Source organism: Rhea pennata, chromosome 1 (genome assembly GCF_028389875.1).
Source record: "Rhea pennata isolate bPtePen1 chromosome 1, bPtePen1.pri, whole genome shotgun sequence".
NCBI classification, from domain to species: domain Eukaryota; kingdom Metazoa; phylum Chordata; class Aves; order Rheiformes; family Rheidae; genus Rhea; species Rhea pennata.
In genome coordinates, this window is record NC_084663.1 from 151,897,736 (window position 1) to 151,910,513 (window position 12,778).

The following is a 12,778-nucleotide window of genomic DNA, read 5'->3' on the forward strand; positions in this document are numbered from 1 at the left end:
ATGCTGATTCTATTGGGCTAAAACGCATTCAGAATCCCTTTATTGCAGATATTAGTTAAGGAAAAATATCCCTTTATTGCTAAAGTCAGAAGATAGTACTCTGATTACAAACAGAAATTGGACTTATTTGGATGCCTACATTCAATATTGCTTAGGGAATGAAGACGATTTTCATTCAAGAAAGTAAAAAGCAGAGTCTTTCCATAAGTAGTAGAAAATATCATTGCCACTTTCCTTTGCTAATATATTTCCATTTATCTTGCCATATGTAAACAGAATACCACGGCAAGGACAGAATTCTCAAACACAGCAGATGTATTTGTACTGGATATTCCATTTTAGGTGCTAAGTGTGATTAAAAATCCAAGGTTTGTATTAATATTCTGCATGTGCTCAGAATTGATCCAGATCTATTTTCCTCACTTCTAGTAAGTCTGCATGTCTGGCAGAAAAGTCAGAAAGTCTGTGCATCACAATTCAAGCAGCCTTCATCATCCAAAGTAGACTTTTGGGTTCTGGGGAGCTAATATCTTTTTGGGAAGATGGCGTGCTTTTGTTTTTCTAAGTACTGTTTCCATCTTCAGTGTTGTTTAAGGAGCAACTGTTGTTTTTGAGAGTGTAAAGGTCTTACAACCACTTGAAAATCTTGGCTTAGTTGTTGGCTTCTGAGTAACAGTTGCCATATGTTTGTTCACTTAGACTGGTATCTTCTTACGCAAAGCCATAGCCCTTAAATCTGTTCCTCTGCTGTAATGCAGGTGGCACCGTTTAGCCCGGCAGTATGTTAAAATTTTTTTCTTCCTGTGGTTCTGTGGTAAATGAGAGTTAAACTGCACAATCCTGTCTTCCTCTTTCTTTTTTTCCCCAACCCCTAAACTCAAAGTAGCCAGTTATGTCCTCAAAAGTTCTAATAAAAGAATTCTCTCTTTAGTATGTATTTTAGCGATGTTGGACTGATTACAGCTGCTGGTAGCAGCTCCTCCATTGGTATTATGGTAGCCTTTGTGCTTTTCTGATTGATCTCCCACACTCACAGAAATACAAAATCTGGGGAAATGACTGTTGAAGCTTTCTGTTTCTTTTCAGAAATGACATATAATTAAAATAAAGCTATTTGCTCCTGAATTAGCAATTATATTTGCAAGCCATTTTGAGGAATGCACACTGAAGAGTATCACAAAAAGAGAAGAGATTGTGGCTGGTCAACAACGTTGTGCCAGTCAGCAACATTGTCCTAACCTGCTAGGTGAAGAAAACAGGCCAATGTTTCAGGTTTTCATAATGCACAAAGGTACCTGTTAGTTTTTTGTGTGTGTGCTTGTTTTGAAAAAAAAAAAAACACAGAGGAACCAGCTATTTGGAAAATAATACTCCATATGGTATGAGTAGCATAGTATCTGATGAGTTGAATATTCAAGTGGGAAAGTAGAAAGGGAAAAGGATAATTTAGATGATACAGAGAGTAAAAACCTATTCAAATTAAGTATTTGCAGAAGTTAGAGGAAATGGAGATGACTGACACCTTGCCTTCTGAGCATTTATGGTTAAGGTCATGAACTTTAGCTTTAGCTTACTTCAGTGTAAGATCAATGTAATCAAGCATTAGGGCTGTCCATCAGAAACTTCTGATGAAGAGGAAGAAAATGAATGCAATTGTTCCATATTGGGTTACAAGCTGTTTTGAACAGGTAATGGAGGTCTAGTTTAGGTTTTGAGTGCCCAAGCTATAATGCAGAATTCAAGTATCATTATTTGAACCATCCTCACAGGTGATTAGAGAGTTGCACAGAAAACTGCATGGCTGTGATTTACTAATAGCAGATATATTTGGGAGGCATAGAAGCATAGGAATTATTAAAAGGAAAGAATGGGGCTGAAATGCATATTAAAAAGACCAGTGATTTGACAGTGTTAAATAAAGCAAAACTGTCGCCAAGGCTGAATCCAAACTCTGATTTTCCCTTTCCTGACCCCTGCTGACTAGTGCATTTCCTTTCAGCCCTGCATTCGTTTCTTCTGTCAGCCTTCCAAAAATTGGAGCTGCAGCATGATTTAAATTGCATCCCTGAGGCTGAGAGCAAATCTTGCAAGGGCCCAGCTCAGCAAGTTGCTAATAGCTGGTTTTAAATCATCTCCCTCAGGAACAGGATCTTATTCCTGTACCAGGTTGAAAGCCTTGTTGTTTTAAGGGCACACTTGCTGCTTGGTTTTATATTGAAATATATTTATTGGTGCATTCTTTTCATATGCTTTTTTTTCTTTCTTTCTGTAGTAAATCTTCAGTCTGTGGCCAGTCTTAAATTTGACTCATACCAGTGGCTTATTCTGTGGCTTATTTCCTTGTTTGCAGATGTTCCAGGTGATACAGCCTGAAAGAAGAGTCCTATATATCCAGGCAAATAACTGTGTGGAAGCCAAGGACTGGATTGATATACTCACCAAAGTTAGCCAATGCAACAAGAAGCGCCTGACAGTCTACCATCCCTCTGCTTATCTTAATGGCCACTGGCTTTGCTGTAAAGCTACTGCAGATAACACTCCTGGCTGCACACCCTGCACAGGGTAAGGACTGACAACATGGCATTGGTCTAGATATTGCCAGGGGATGTGTCTCTGCAAAGTAACCTACAGATGTGCAGTTGCCAAGAAGATCTGCAAGGTGCACCAGCACTATGGAGTTTTCAGCTCTGACAAGAAACACTGTCGGAGATTGTCTTTGTTGCTGTTCCTCATGCTGTCAGTATCTGCATATCTTGGTCAAAATGTTGACATTTTTAGAGTTCAAGGTGTTGATAGGAATTCCCTGTGGGATAAGTTATTTTTCCTCTGGCCAACTGTGCCAGAACAAATGCTAGAAATTCCTGCAACTTTCTGTTGTTTATAAATTTTCTGAAACTGAGAAGCTTTTGCTTCTAGATTTAATTCTTAACTGATATTTTTCTAAGACACCTCCCCCCCCATTGCCTCTGTTAAAGGAAGAGGTGCTATCCAGTTTCTGGGAGACTGGCAGAGAGGCAACAAGTCTGTAGTGGTTGCTAGTCTCAGAATGTAAAATCTGAAGAGCTGGGAACTCAGTGTTTTAGCTCCTCCATCTGGCTGTAGCAGTTTAATTCACTAGAATGTCTGGATACTGGTGGAGTCTGTTCTTTCAAATCAGAGTGAAAATATGTTGGTTAATCTGGATAGGAAGACATTTTGGGCTTGTCTACCTTTTCTGTTGGGACAAATGGGGAAGTTTCAAGATTCATTACATACAATCTGAGAGCTTTCGTGACTGCTTTTAAGCATGAAAGTCACATGTTAAGTGTTTTTATGCCATAATGCACTATATATAATCTGACTTCTCTCTCTCTTCCTGATGCCTTACAGAGGCCTGCCAGCAAATATACAACTGGATATAGATGGAGATAGAGAAACTGAGCGCATCTACTCTCTTTTCAACTTGTATATGTCAAAATTGGAGAAAATGCAAGGTGAGGATGAAAGATCTTTGCATCTTCAAAACATTTAGCAAGATGAAAGTACTTTGAAAAATTGTATATTCTAGCTAGACTAGCCTTGCAGATCACATGCCCATAATATTGTGGCCCTTATTTGACTTATTTTCCCTCCTGCTGCCTTAAGGCAGTTGAGTGAATTATTTTTGGCACACTCTGCAATCTCATAGTCTGTACAAAGCTATTTGCATGTTAAACAGTTGTTTAAAATACAGTCTTAACCACAGTGTCCTAAAATAGCATAGGCTCAGGGCATAGCTTACATGATCTAAATTGATAAATCACTGCATGTACTAAACCAGAAGTTTACTGATACTGAAAAGAAACACCAGCAAAGTTGAGGTTTCAGTGTAACATGGTTTTATGTTACCAGAAGCCATGTGCACATTCTCTAATTCAGTTCCCAAGAACAGGCTGGATCCAAATGGTTTCTTTAGGCAGGCTGTTTTGGAGTTATCAATGAAAGCTGACCCTGTGGACATCTCTGAAATGAGAAGTGAAGTTTGGGCTGGGAAACACTCAAAAACTGACGGGAACAGAGATATAAAAGGAAGGATCAAAGCTAGAAGAGACAGCAGAGGAAGTTAGTACTGGTAGGCATGCCAAGAAAAGTATCCGGTGTACATGGTGCCAGACTTGAAATCCCAATTTAGTACAGGGAGTGGCAGGGAAGCCTTCACTGTGGCACTAACCTTTAAATAGTAGTTTATTTTATAATATGAGATAAGCCAGTGGTGTCAGACTTTCAGCTTGGAAAGCACTTTAATCCATTCCTGGCTGCCATGCAATTGCAAACTTAAGATCCCCCAACACTTCCGAGCTGCCTGAACTGATGCCCAGCTTCCCCTGTTCCAAATCCTCAGTGCCAGGGCCAGCGTCTAGTTTCAGCAACAGGGAAAAGAACACAAGTCTGGCACAGACAGCACTGCAAGAGGAAAGTAAATCGAAAGCTGAGACTGAAGCAGCAGTAAAGATATAAAGTTCAGGAAAAGTAAAGACAAGAGTAAAATATTCTTTCCCCTGCTTCTAATGTGGTCAGCTACAATGTAGAAGTAGACCACGTGATGAAAATGTTGCATATGTTCATATAAGCAGTATTCTGGTCTCTTATGCAGCAAGGTTCACTGATGGGATAAGGAGGTAATGTTACAGCTTACCCTTTCTTAGAACATTTCCTTTAGCAGGCAGCCAGTCAATAGTTGTGACATGTTCTACTTAACTCTTGCTTTCTCATTCTTTTGGGGATAATGCAGTAAAACATCTTCTGTGCCTATTTCAACCTGTAATTCTGTTTCAAATTCAGTCTGTTGTGGAGAGTCATGCTTTGCTGCTTATCTGCTGCTTATGAACATTTCCTGTCTTGCCTTTTGACAAGAAAATACTTGATTTCATGCAGGCCAGTCTTGCAGTGAAGTGGCATGTTTTGCTCTGTGTTAGAGTTTCCAAAGGGTGTGCATGGTACTGCTGGTGGTACTAGAGCTGCTTCAGTTATGTGCACAGGAAAAAAACCTGGCCTGCCTTTTATCTTTTTCAGTCTTTTTTTCCAAGAGGAGATAGGAGCACTACTAGCACAGCAGAGGCCAGCTTAGCACAAGGTTGGGAGCAGCTGCCAGGCTTGTTGCCCTTTCCTTATCAGACTAGAAGGTGAGAGTGGGCACAGACCAGCCCCTGTGCCTATAAGCAGCTCAGCAGAAGGACAGGGAAGTCGCCGTTGATGTCAGCTGCAGTGCTGTGGTGGTCATGCTGAGGCAAACTAAGTTTAGGAACTGCTGGCCTGTGTGAACCCCAGACTGAGTATTTTTAGTCTGCCTCTTTCACTTTTTCTGACCTATCTGATGTCTATTCCTACCTATTTCTGTACTCTGTTTTTTTTCCCCAGAGGCCTGTGGCAGCAAATCTGTGTATGATGGGCCTGAAGAAGAAGAATATTCAACATTTATCATTGACGACCCTAAGGAGACTTATAAAACACTAAAGCTCATTATTGAAGGTGTCGGAACTTTAGAGCAGGAACATGCTCAATATAAGAGGGATAAATTTAAGAAGACAAAATATGGAAGCCAGTAAGTATGGGTGTCCAAGCAGAGAAACAGTCCTGGGAAACAGCAATTCACTTACTTATTGCTTGGCCTTCACCCTATTTATATTCAAAAAAGATCAAAAAATACATACAAAGTAAGATTTTTAACTTGGGGCTGGTAGCATGATACTTTAAAGAGTTAAAAGGATTTTTTAAATGCTTTCTTTTTTAATATAGTTCCACTCTATTTAAAACTAGGAGGAGTGGTTGATACAGCTATATGACCGTATTTTGTATACATATAAACAAAGCAGTTTGGGGCACAGCTGACAAAAAGAAAAAGGAGTTCAATTCAACTGCAGGTCAGTTCTTCCAGTTAAAGTTAGATGCAGAATATCATTACAAATACAACTCTGAAAATCTTTCTTACGGCAGAGGTTTTGCTTGTTCACTTTCCATTCTCAGATTTTGGTGTCCTGAGAGAAAACTCTATGTATAACGCTTTTTCCAATTTTGTTTTCCTTTTAGAGAACATCCAATTGGTGACAAGAGCTTCCAGACTTATATTAGGCAGCAGTCAGAGATCTCAGCACATTCCATTTGAAGTGCAGCGGGACAGTGCTGAAGGGTCGATCAGTGAAGCTAAAAAGCAAAACAAAAGGGAAGCCACACATGTAGCAAAACATATGGATAAGTGTCAAGCTTACAAACTTTGAGACTTGCTGAAGGTTGTACTCTCTTTTCAAGAAACTGTTACAATAGTTGCTATGCACTTTATTCATCTGGTTGTTGACAGATGATAAAACTCTGCCTTCTAGGCAGTTGTTGTCATGTGTATTTTTAAACTTGCTTTGGTTTCTTGGAATCTAGTGATCAGTTCAATGATCAAGCTGTGTGGTCTTCATCTTGACAACTTCCATGCAATTCCTTATGTCTCAGAAACCAAGCATGCTGCTAATATGCAGCATTTTCTAGAATTGTTTGTTACTGTTTTTGTTCCTGGTTACTGTATATTATGCCACACCCCTGTGTGCTGTCTTAGGAAAAGCTTAGTAACACTTTGCTTTTAATGCCTGCATTTAGGAAAAAAAGCAGAGAAAAGCCCTCTGGTTGGTGTAATCTCTTGCATTGTAGCTTGTATTATGAGCAGGCCAAGGAGCAGGCTTTTTGTTTTTACAGCAGCATAATTTTTGCTAAACGTGCACAGTTTTTAATAGAAATCCAGATCTGAATGGTACTCTTGATATTTTTGAGATACAAAGTCATTTTTCCAGATACATTCAGCCGACTTTGAAGATGAACTCTCAGTGGTATGATAAAACTGACTCATATAAGTGTGAGTAGGTAAGAAATGAACTACTGTCAAAGCTACGTGGCTTTTTATACAGTCCAGAAATTATAACCTTTGGAAGTCTAGCAATGGGAAGGCAAGGTAAGCTGCGTCTGAAGACTTTTCACCAGCAAGAAGAATGACTAGAACACAAGTCCAGCAGCTGAGATGCACTGAGTCCCACACACAAAAGTCATCAACGATGGGTTTTCGATTAAAGGATGTTTAAGCACTGGAGTCCACACTATCCTGGTACCACTTGGTTTTCTGGAATATAGATTTCTACTTTTCCAAAAATGTTTTTAAATACTTTTTAAAAGAGATTTGCTAAAAGTAACTTAGTATATTAACATGAATAATGGTAACTTGTTAATGTTCTGAGTGTAGTGAAAATGGAATGAACTATGTATCTCACTAATACCAACAAAAGTCATTAAGGAGAAGAATAAAGATCTGCTAAATATAAGATATATATATTTATGTATGCTGTTTAGTTGTACTCCATAACTTTCCTCTGTATAAGGGTCTAATTCACAGACATTTAGCTTTGGTAACACAGAAGCTTGTGTAATGGACTTTAAGCTTCTGTAAGGTAGAAGCTAGTGTTGGTTTTAAGCTGAATTGGACCAGAAAACATTGAACAATCAGTTTAATGTGAAGATATCTGTATCTTTGCCTAAAGTGTTACAGAGTAACTCTCAACTGTGTCCTCACTGCATCTGGTGTGATTTAAGATGGCTGAATTATTTGGAATACCTCTGTTTGTTAGTGATGCTCTTAAGAATGAGGTTTTCTTTTTGTTTGAGTATACAGTAGAGCACCTCCTAGTAGATGATAAATGATCTTTTATTCATCTTCACCCAGAACATTGGGGAAAGAGAAATACTGAAGCATTACAGAGATGCATTTTGGACTCCAAGCTTTTAGCTGCCATGAACTGCAATTTTTAACATGTATTTGTAACTTAATATTGTTTATAAAATACTAATGACCTGTAATGTGTGTTCTACTTGCCAATTAAAATTGTTTTATTTCTGAAAACTGTGTGCGCGCCTGAAGTCTGTTTAGGTTTATAGTGGTCACCAGGGGTGCCACTTAACACAGCATCCACTGTTCAGAGTTGAACTGTGGATAGGGATTCTTGTGAGTTTAAATCAACCTCAGCTGGGGCTGCTGAGTCCCATCCTCCCTTCTCCTTTCTTCCTCACCCCTTCTCTTGGGTCAACATTGCACATGTGGGACTGTGCAACCAGATGGGGCACGAGAGCCAACTGTAAATGAATCCAGCATAGAAAGCAGTTCTTGTTCAGCCAGATCAGCCTTTCGAACTGGTTCCTTGTGTTAGTACACAGTTGCTGCTGGTAGAGAGGAGGGGTGAGACCATGTTGCAAAGACAGGAGGGACAAGTGGGAGCATGACACCTGCATTTAGGTTAGCTTGTGACCTTATGGAGCCACTGCCTTTCTGGCTGTGACCTGTTCTGTGGCTAAAGCTTGGACGTGTTACTGTTTTTGCAAGTCAGTCTTGCAGGTCTGCAGTAGTTTTCTCTCATATCCACTGAGAGTTTCTAGAGTTTATCCATCCTTCCTGAAGACTTGTGTGAATTAAGCTTTAGCTCTGACACTCCCTGTGATAAGCCTCTGCTTTAAAATTCTTATTGGGGAGTATTTGCAGGAAGGCTAGGCAACAGCATCTCCAGTACACAAAGCGGTTGGCCAGCTCATACAGGAGTGTATTAATCTAGCTTGTTTTCAAGATACCTCCCACTGCTGCATCAGATGTCTCTAGCTGTCACCAAAACATGAGTGTCCATTTTTGAGAAACTTCTTGGAGAAGTGCTTTTGCAGACAAACTCAGCTGCTGAGTGACAGCAGTGGTTTAACAGGTAGACCACAGCCAGCAAAGAAAACCAGACTGATGGTAGAAATCACATCACAAGCATCTTGGTGAAAGTGAAACTTAAACATACTCTTGCATGCTGTGGTCATCTTGTTTTAGAAACAAACGTGATGAAATGATATAATAAAGTGGCAGATAATTGTAAGAAGTGAGCCGATTTAAAAGCAAAATTAGTGTAACACTATTCCCATGTCTCTCCAATTTTTCAAATTCTCACTTACCTCATTTAGCATACGGAGTCATTTCCTCTTCCTGACTACCTGTCTTGGCTGGCTGCTATTTTATTCCATGCCATCATGTCTCCAACTGTCACAATACGTATTGATTTCCCAGCTCAGTTGTGGTCCTCTGTGTCTGTATGACGTGAAGAGGCAGGGACGCAACAGTTGTCCACTGCAGAGTTGACCGAGACTCTCAGTCCTATCTGCCCCTTTTCCTGTAGAACGTCTCTAATCCTTAGGAAGAAAACCAATCCTGAAACTCCACAACCATAGAGGCATAGCTGGTGGCCAGAGAGAATCAGCAACTATAAAATAGTGGGAACTTGGAGACCAAGAGAGCTCAGAATGAAAAAATGGTAAGGTCCTGGTACCTTGACATACCAGATCATGACAAGACAGAAGTGCTTTCCAGAAGCCTTTTCTCCCAGTGCCCACAGAGCTGACTCTGTTCTTGTTTTTCAGGTACTATCTTTGGTCATAGCATAAACCACTGCTAACCAATTCCAAATTTAAGTTTCCTAAGGTCACTTTCAACACTTAAATTGTTAGCCTTGGCAATGTCTAGAAATCTTGGATTTTGGAACCTACTGTCAGGTCAGGCTGACAGTAGGCTGCTAAGGGTGGCTACCTGATTTCACTTGATGGATTCTGACTGTAGTTTGTTCTTGCTGACGTTCTCCTGTCTCCACACAGCCATCCCAGGGCTGTGGCCCTGTGGAAAATCCAGGGCTATGGTTTTTCCCATAGGAAATCTTTGAAAGCTGTTTTTCTATGGCATGACTTCAATTAAACAGGGTTGGTGAGAGGGCTGCATTAAAACATGGCTTTCACTACTTGCTTAGCCTCTGTTTCCTGTCTGTTGCAGCAGAAGTTTTTAATGTTAGAGATGCTCAGCAAATCCTACCCATGAGAGAAATGACTTGATAAGGATGGTGCAGCATCCCTTATATCTGGGAAGGAAGCACAAGAGAGTGTCAGGTCAGTTTTCTTTCTTTTTCCTTTGTTGTCTGTCCCAGCTTGAAAGATGAAAAATGATTTTTTGGGAAGAAAACAAAAAAAAAAAAGAAAGAAAGAAAAAGAAAAAGAAAAAAAGAAAAAAGAAACTGGGCTGTTCTCTCCTGGGACTCCAGATACCAAAGACCATTCTTGTGCCTGTTTTCTCTGTCATTAGTACCAGTATGATGAAGCAAGGCTGTTCTGGTGACAGAATCCAAGCAGTCCTGCTCTCCTTTGGACAGCGCGGATACAGGTAGTGTACCTGGCCAAACATCTCTGTGCGTTTCAAAGTGAGGAATTCAGAGGTAGAGATTAAACTGTGAAATGACACACCTGAGGAATAAGCATTCCTGTTAGACTTCCCCAAAGCAATGCACAGGAGCTTAGCTCACAGATAAAATACTGTCACTCTTGCACGTGTTTTTGTTTTCTGGGACGAATGGAGTAGAGATGGAGAACGGCTGCTACAGCAATGACAAACCACTGCTGGGCATTTTCATGCTGTCATGTCATTCTGAATCTTTGCTGTGACACAGTCAAGTGGACAGCAGGAGTGACAAGCCTCACATGTGCCAATACCATCTCAAAGTTCTTAGCATCTGTAGCACTCGATTCTTCATGCACTAAGGTTTTAATGAGGTCTGCATATGGCTGAAGGGGTTGAAGAACATGACTCCTGCCTAGCAACTTTTCCAAATAAAAGACACCAAATAGAAAAGCAGAAAAGCTCCATGTGCAGTGGGCATGACTTATAATCAATGAGATTACCTAGGGCCCCCCAAGACCTGAACCTCCCAGGCAGATTGAGGCAACTGCAAGAAATTGGTGAAGACATCTGTCTACATGAGAAGCAAAGTGTTTTTGTTGTTGATATCCTGATTCAGGGCTAGGAAGGCTGCCAGCATGACACAGCTCTCTGAGACATTTGTATTTTGATGTGATTCTCTGTTCCATCCCTTCCCTGCAATATACTGTTTCAAGGAGGTCATTTCAACTCTAAACCTGTAAGCATGCTTAGAAAGACCTCTGTAAGAAGCTGACTTGGATACTGGGAGTGTGTGTGAACCTTGCCAGTCCCTGTTACTTGCTTCAGGAAATGAATGCAATGGGAGGACTAAGGCAGAGGGCTCAGGATAGCCAGGGACTTAGAGTGATGCTGCAAAATAATGTTAACAATAAAGAACAGCATCTCTCTGTGAGGCATCTGCTGTATTAACTGCTGCTGTAGACAAGACTAACAGACTGATTGGGAAAGATGTTTATTTCTGGTTCTGTGCTAATGTCATTATACAGCAAATGAATTATTCCAAAGCTCAAGTGGGCACTAAGGAAAAGACAAGGTTTTAAGACAGAAATGCTGGATTCCTACACGCATAAAATTCTACAGCTGGACTGTGTAAGTAAAGATTGGAAGGAAGCCATCATGGAAGCCATCAAGTTGCTGTGTGAATCTTGCCAAAGATGTACCCTACTTGTGCACAGTTCTCAATACTGAGGACATGTCTTCTCCAGAAGTGTGGGGCCTGCATGGTGTTTGGCTAATTTTACTGAATTCACTCTACTGCTTTAACTTCTGTCGCAGTTGTCACTGTTACCCTGCCCTGCCTAAAGGTGTTGAGAGGAAATACATTTTTTACTGCTCAGTTGGGGCCACAACAAATGTACTGAACTCCAGGAGAGTTAATTAGAATAATTGTAGCTCAGCCAGGCAATATATGCATTTATCAGAAAGAACTCCTATAGCTAGACTTCCTCAGAAAAAGTCAGTCCTTACATGTTCTTATCCTTTGGTTCAGATGTGGACACTAACTCCTCTTACTTTAAAACAAATAAGTCTTGATACAGGTAAACATGGTGCACAGTGTTGCCATCAGGCACTGGAGGTTTGAAACAATTAATTTATTGGATTGCAAACACATTGGATAAATAGATGTATTTTTCTGGGGTCAGAAACTAAAACCGTAGTAGTTGTGTTTGTGAATTAGAGATTTGCTGAGGAGGATAAATAAAGAAAGTGAATTTTATGAATTAATTATAAATGAAGAAAAAGGGCATTTTTTTTACTTGATGAAAACAAAATTTGTACACTGAAAAACCTCCCTAAAACAGCTTATGTTCTGCTTTCTTTAGCGAGGTTTTCTGTGTTACAACTGAGCTGTTACTCCCACTCACCCTCCTCTCTAGAAGTCATACTTTGGCAGCCATGACATCCTATGCCCGTGATGGAAATGACTGGGGAGGCTCACAGCTGATGAGAGCAACTTTAAAAATAGACAGGCTCATCTGTGATGTCTAGCGATGTAAGGGCTTTGCCTCCCGCTGGGCCACGGCGCTGTGAGGACACCCTCATGGCATGTTTTGTCTTGCGGTAAAGCCCCTTGAAGAGATTCCTGCCCCCTCCACTGCGGTTCAGCATCCTCTTAATAGCACTGATGCAACCGTGCGTGAGGCTATGCTGTAACCGAATCAGTGAAATCAGCGGGGCGAGGGAGTTGCTCAAAAACAGGAGGAGATTTTTTAGAAGCTTGGATCATTTATTTATCTGGCGAGGTTTACAGTAGTCTCACAAACACTGGCATCAGCACAATTGATGGGCTGGAGGGGGACAAATCGCCCCAGACAGCGTTGCCACCAGCAAATGCATCTTCCATCTCTGCCCCAAATTCATTCGCTTCCAGCAGTGTCCCACCTCACAGTCCCTATTAAAATCACTGCCGTGCAGCTCTATCTGTAACAGGAACTTCTTCTGAAATTGCTATTGCCTGTTTATATGTCCTCCTCCCCACAAAACCACACTGCTGTCTTTCACCAGCAG

At 40.7% G+C, this 12,778-nt stretch overlaps 1 protein-coding gene across 2 annotated transcripts in view; it reads left to right on the forward strand.

The window, feature by feature from the left end:
• The window catches only part of RASA3 (RAS p21 protein activator 3), a 134,775-nt gene extending 127,456 nt beyond the window's left edge, over positions 1-7,319 (forward strand). For both annotated transcript variants that reach the window (XM_062601661.1, XM_062601663.1), the window contains 4 exons: positions 2,351-2,562; positions 3,370-3,473; positions 5,377-5,560; positions 6,046-7,319. In XM_062601661.1, coding sequence (XP_062457645.1) covers positions 2,351-2,562; positions 3,370-3,473; positions 5,377-5,560; positions 6,046-6,121 — 576 coding nt within the window. In that variant the 3' untranslated portion in view covers positions 6,122-7,319. The remainder of the gene's footprint in view (positions 1-2,350; positions 2,563-3,369; positions 3,474-5,376; positions 5,561-6,045) is intronic.
• The last annotated feature ends 5,459 nt before the right edge of the window (positions 7,320-12,778 follow it).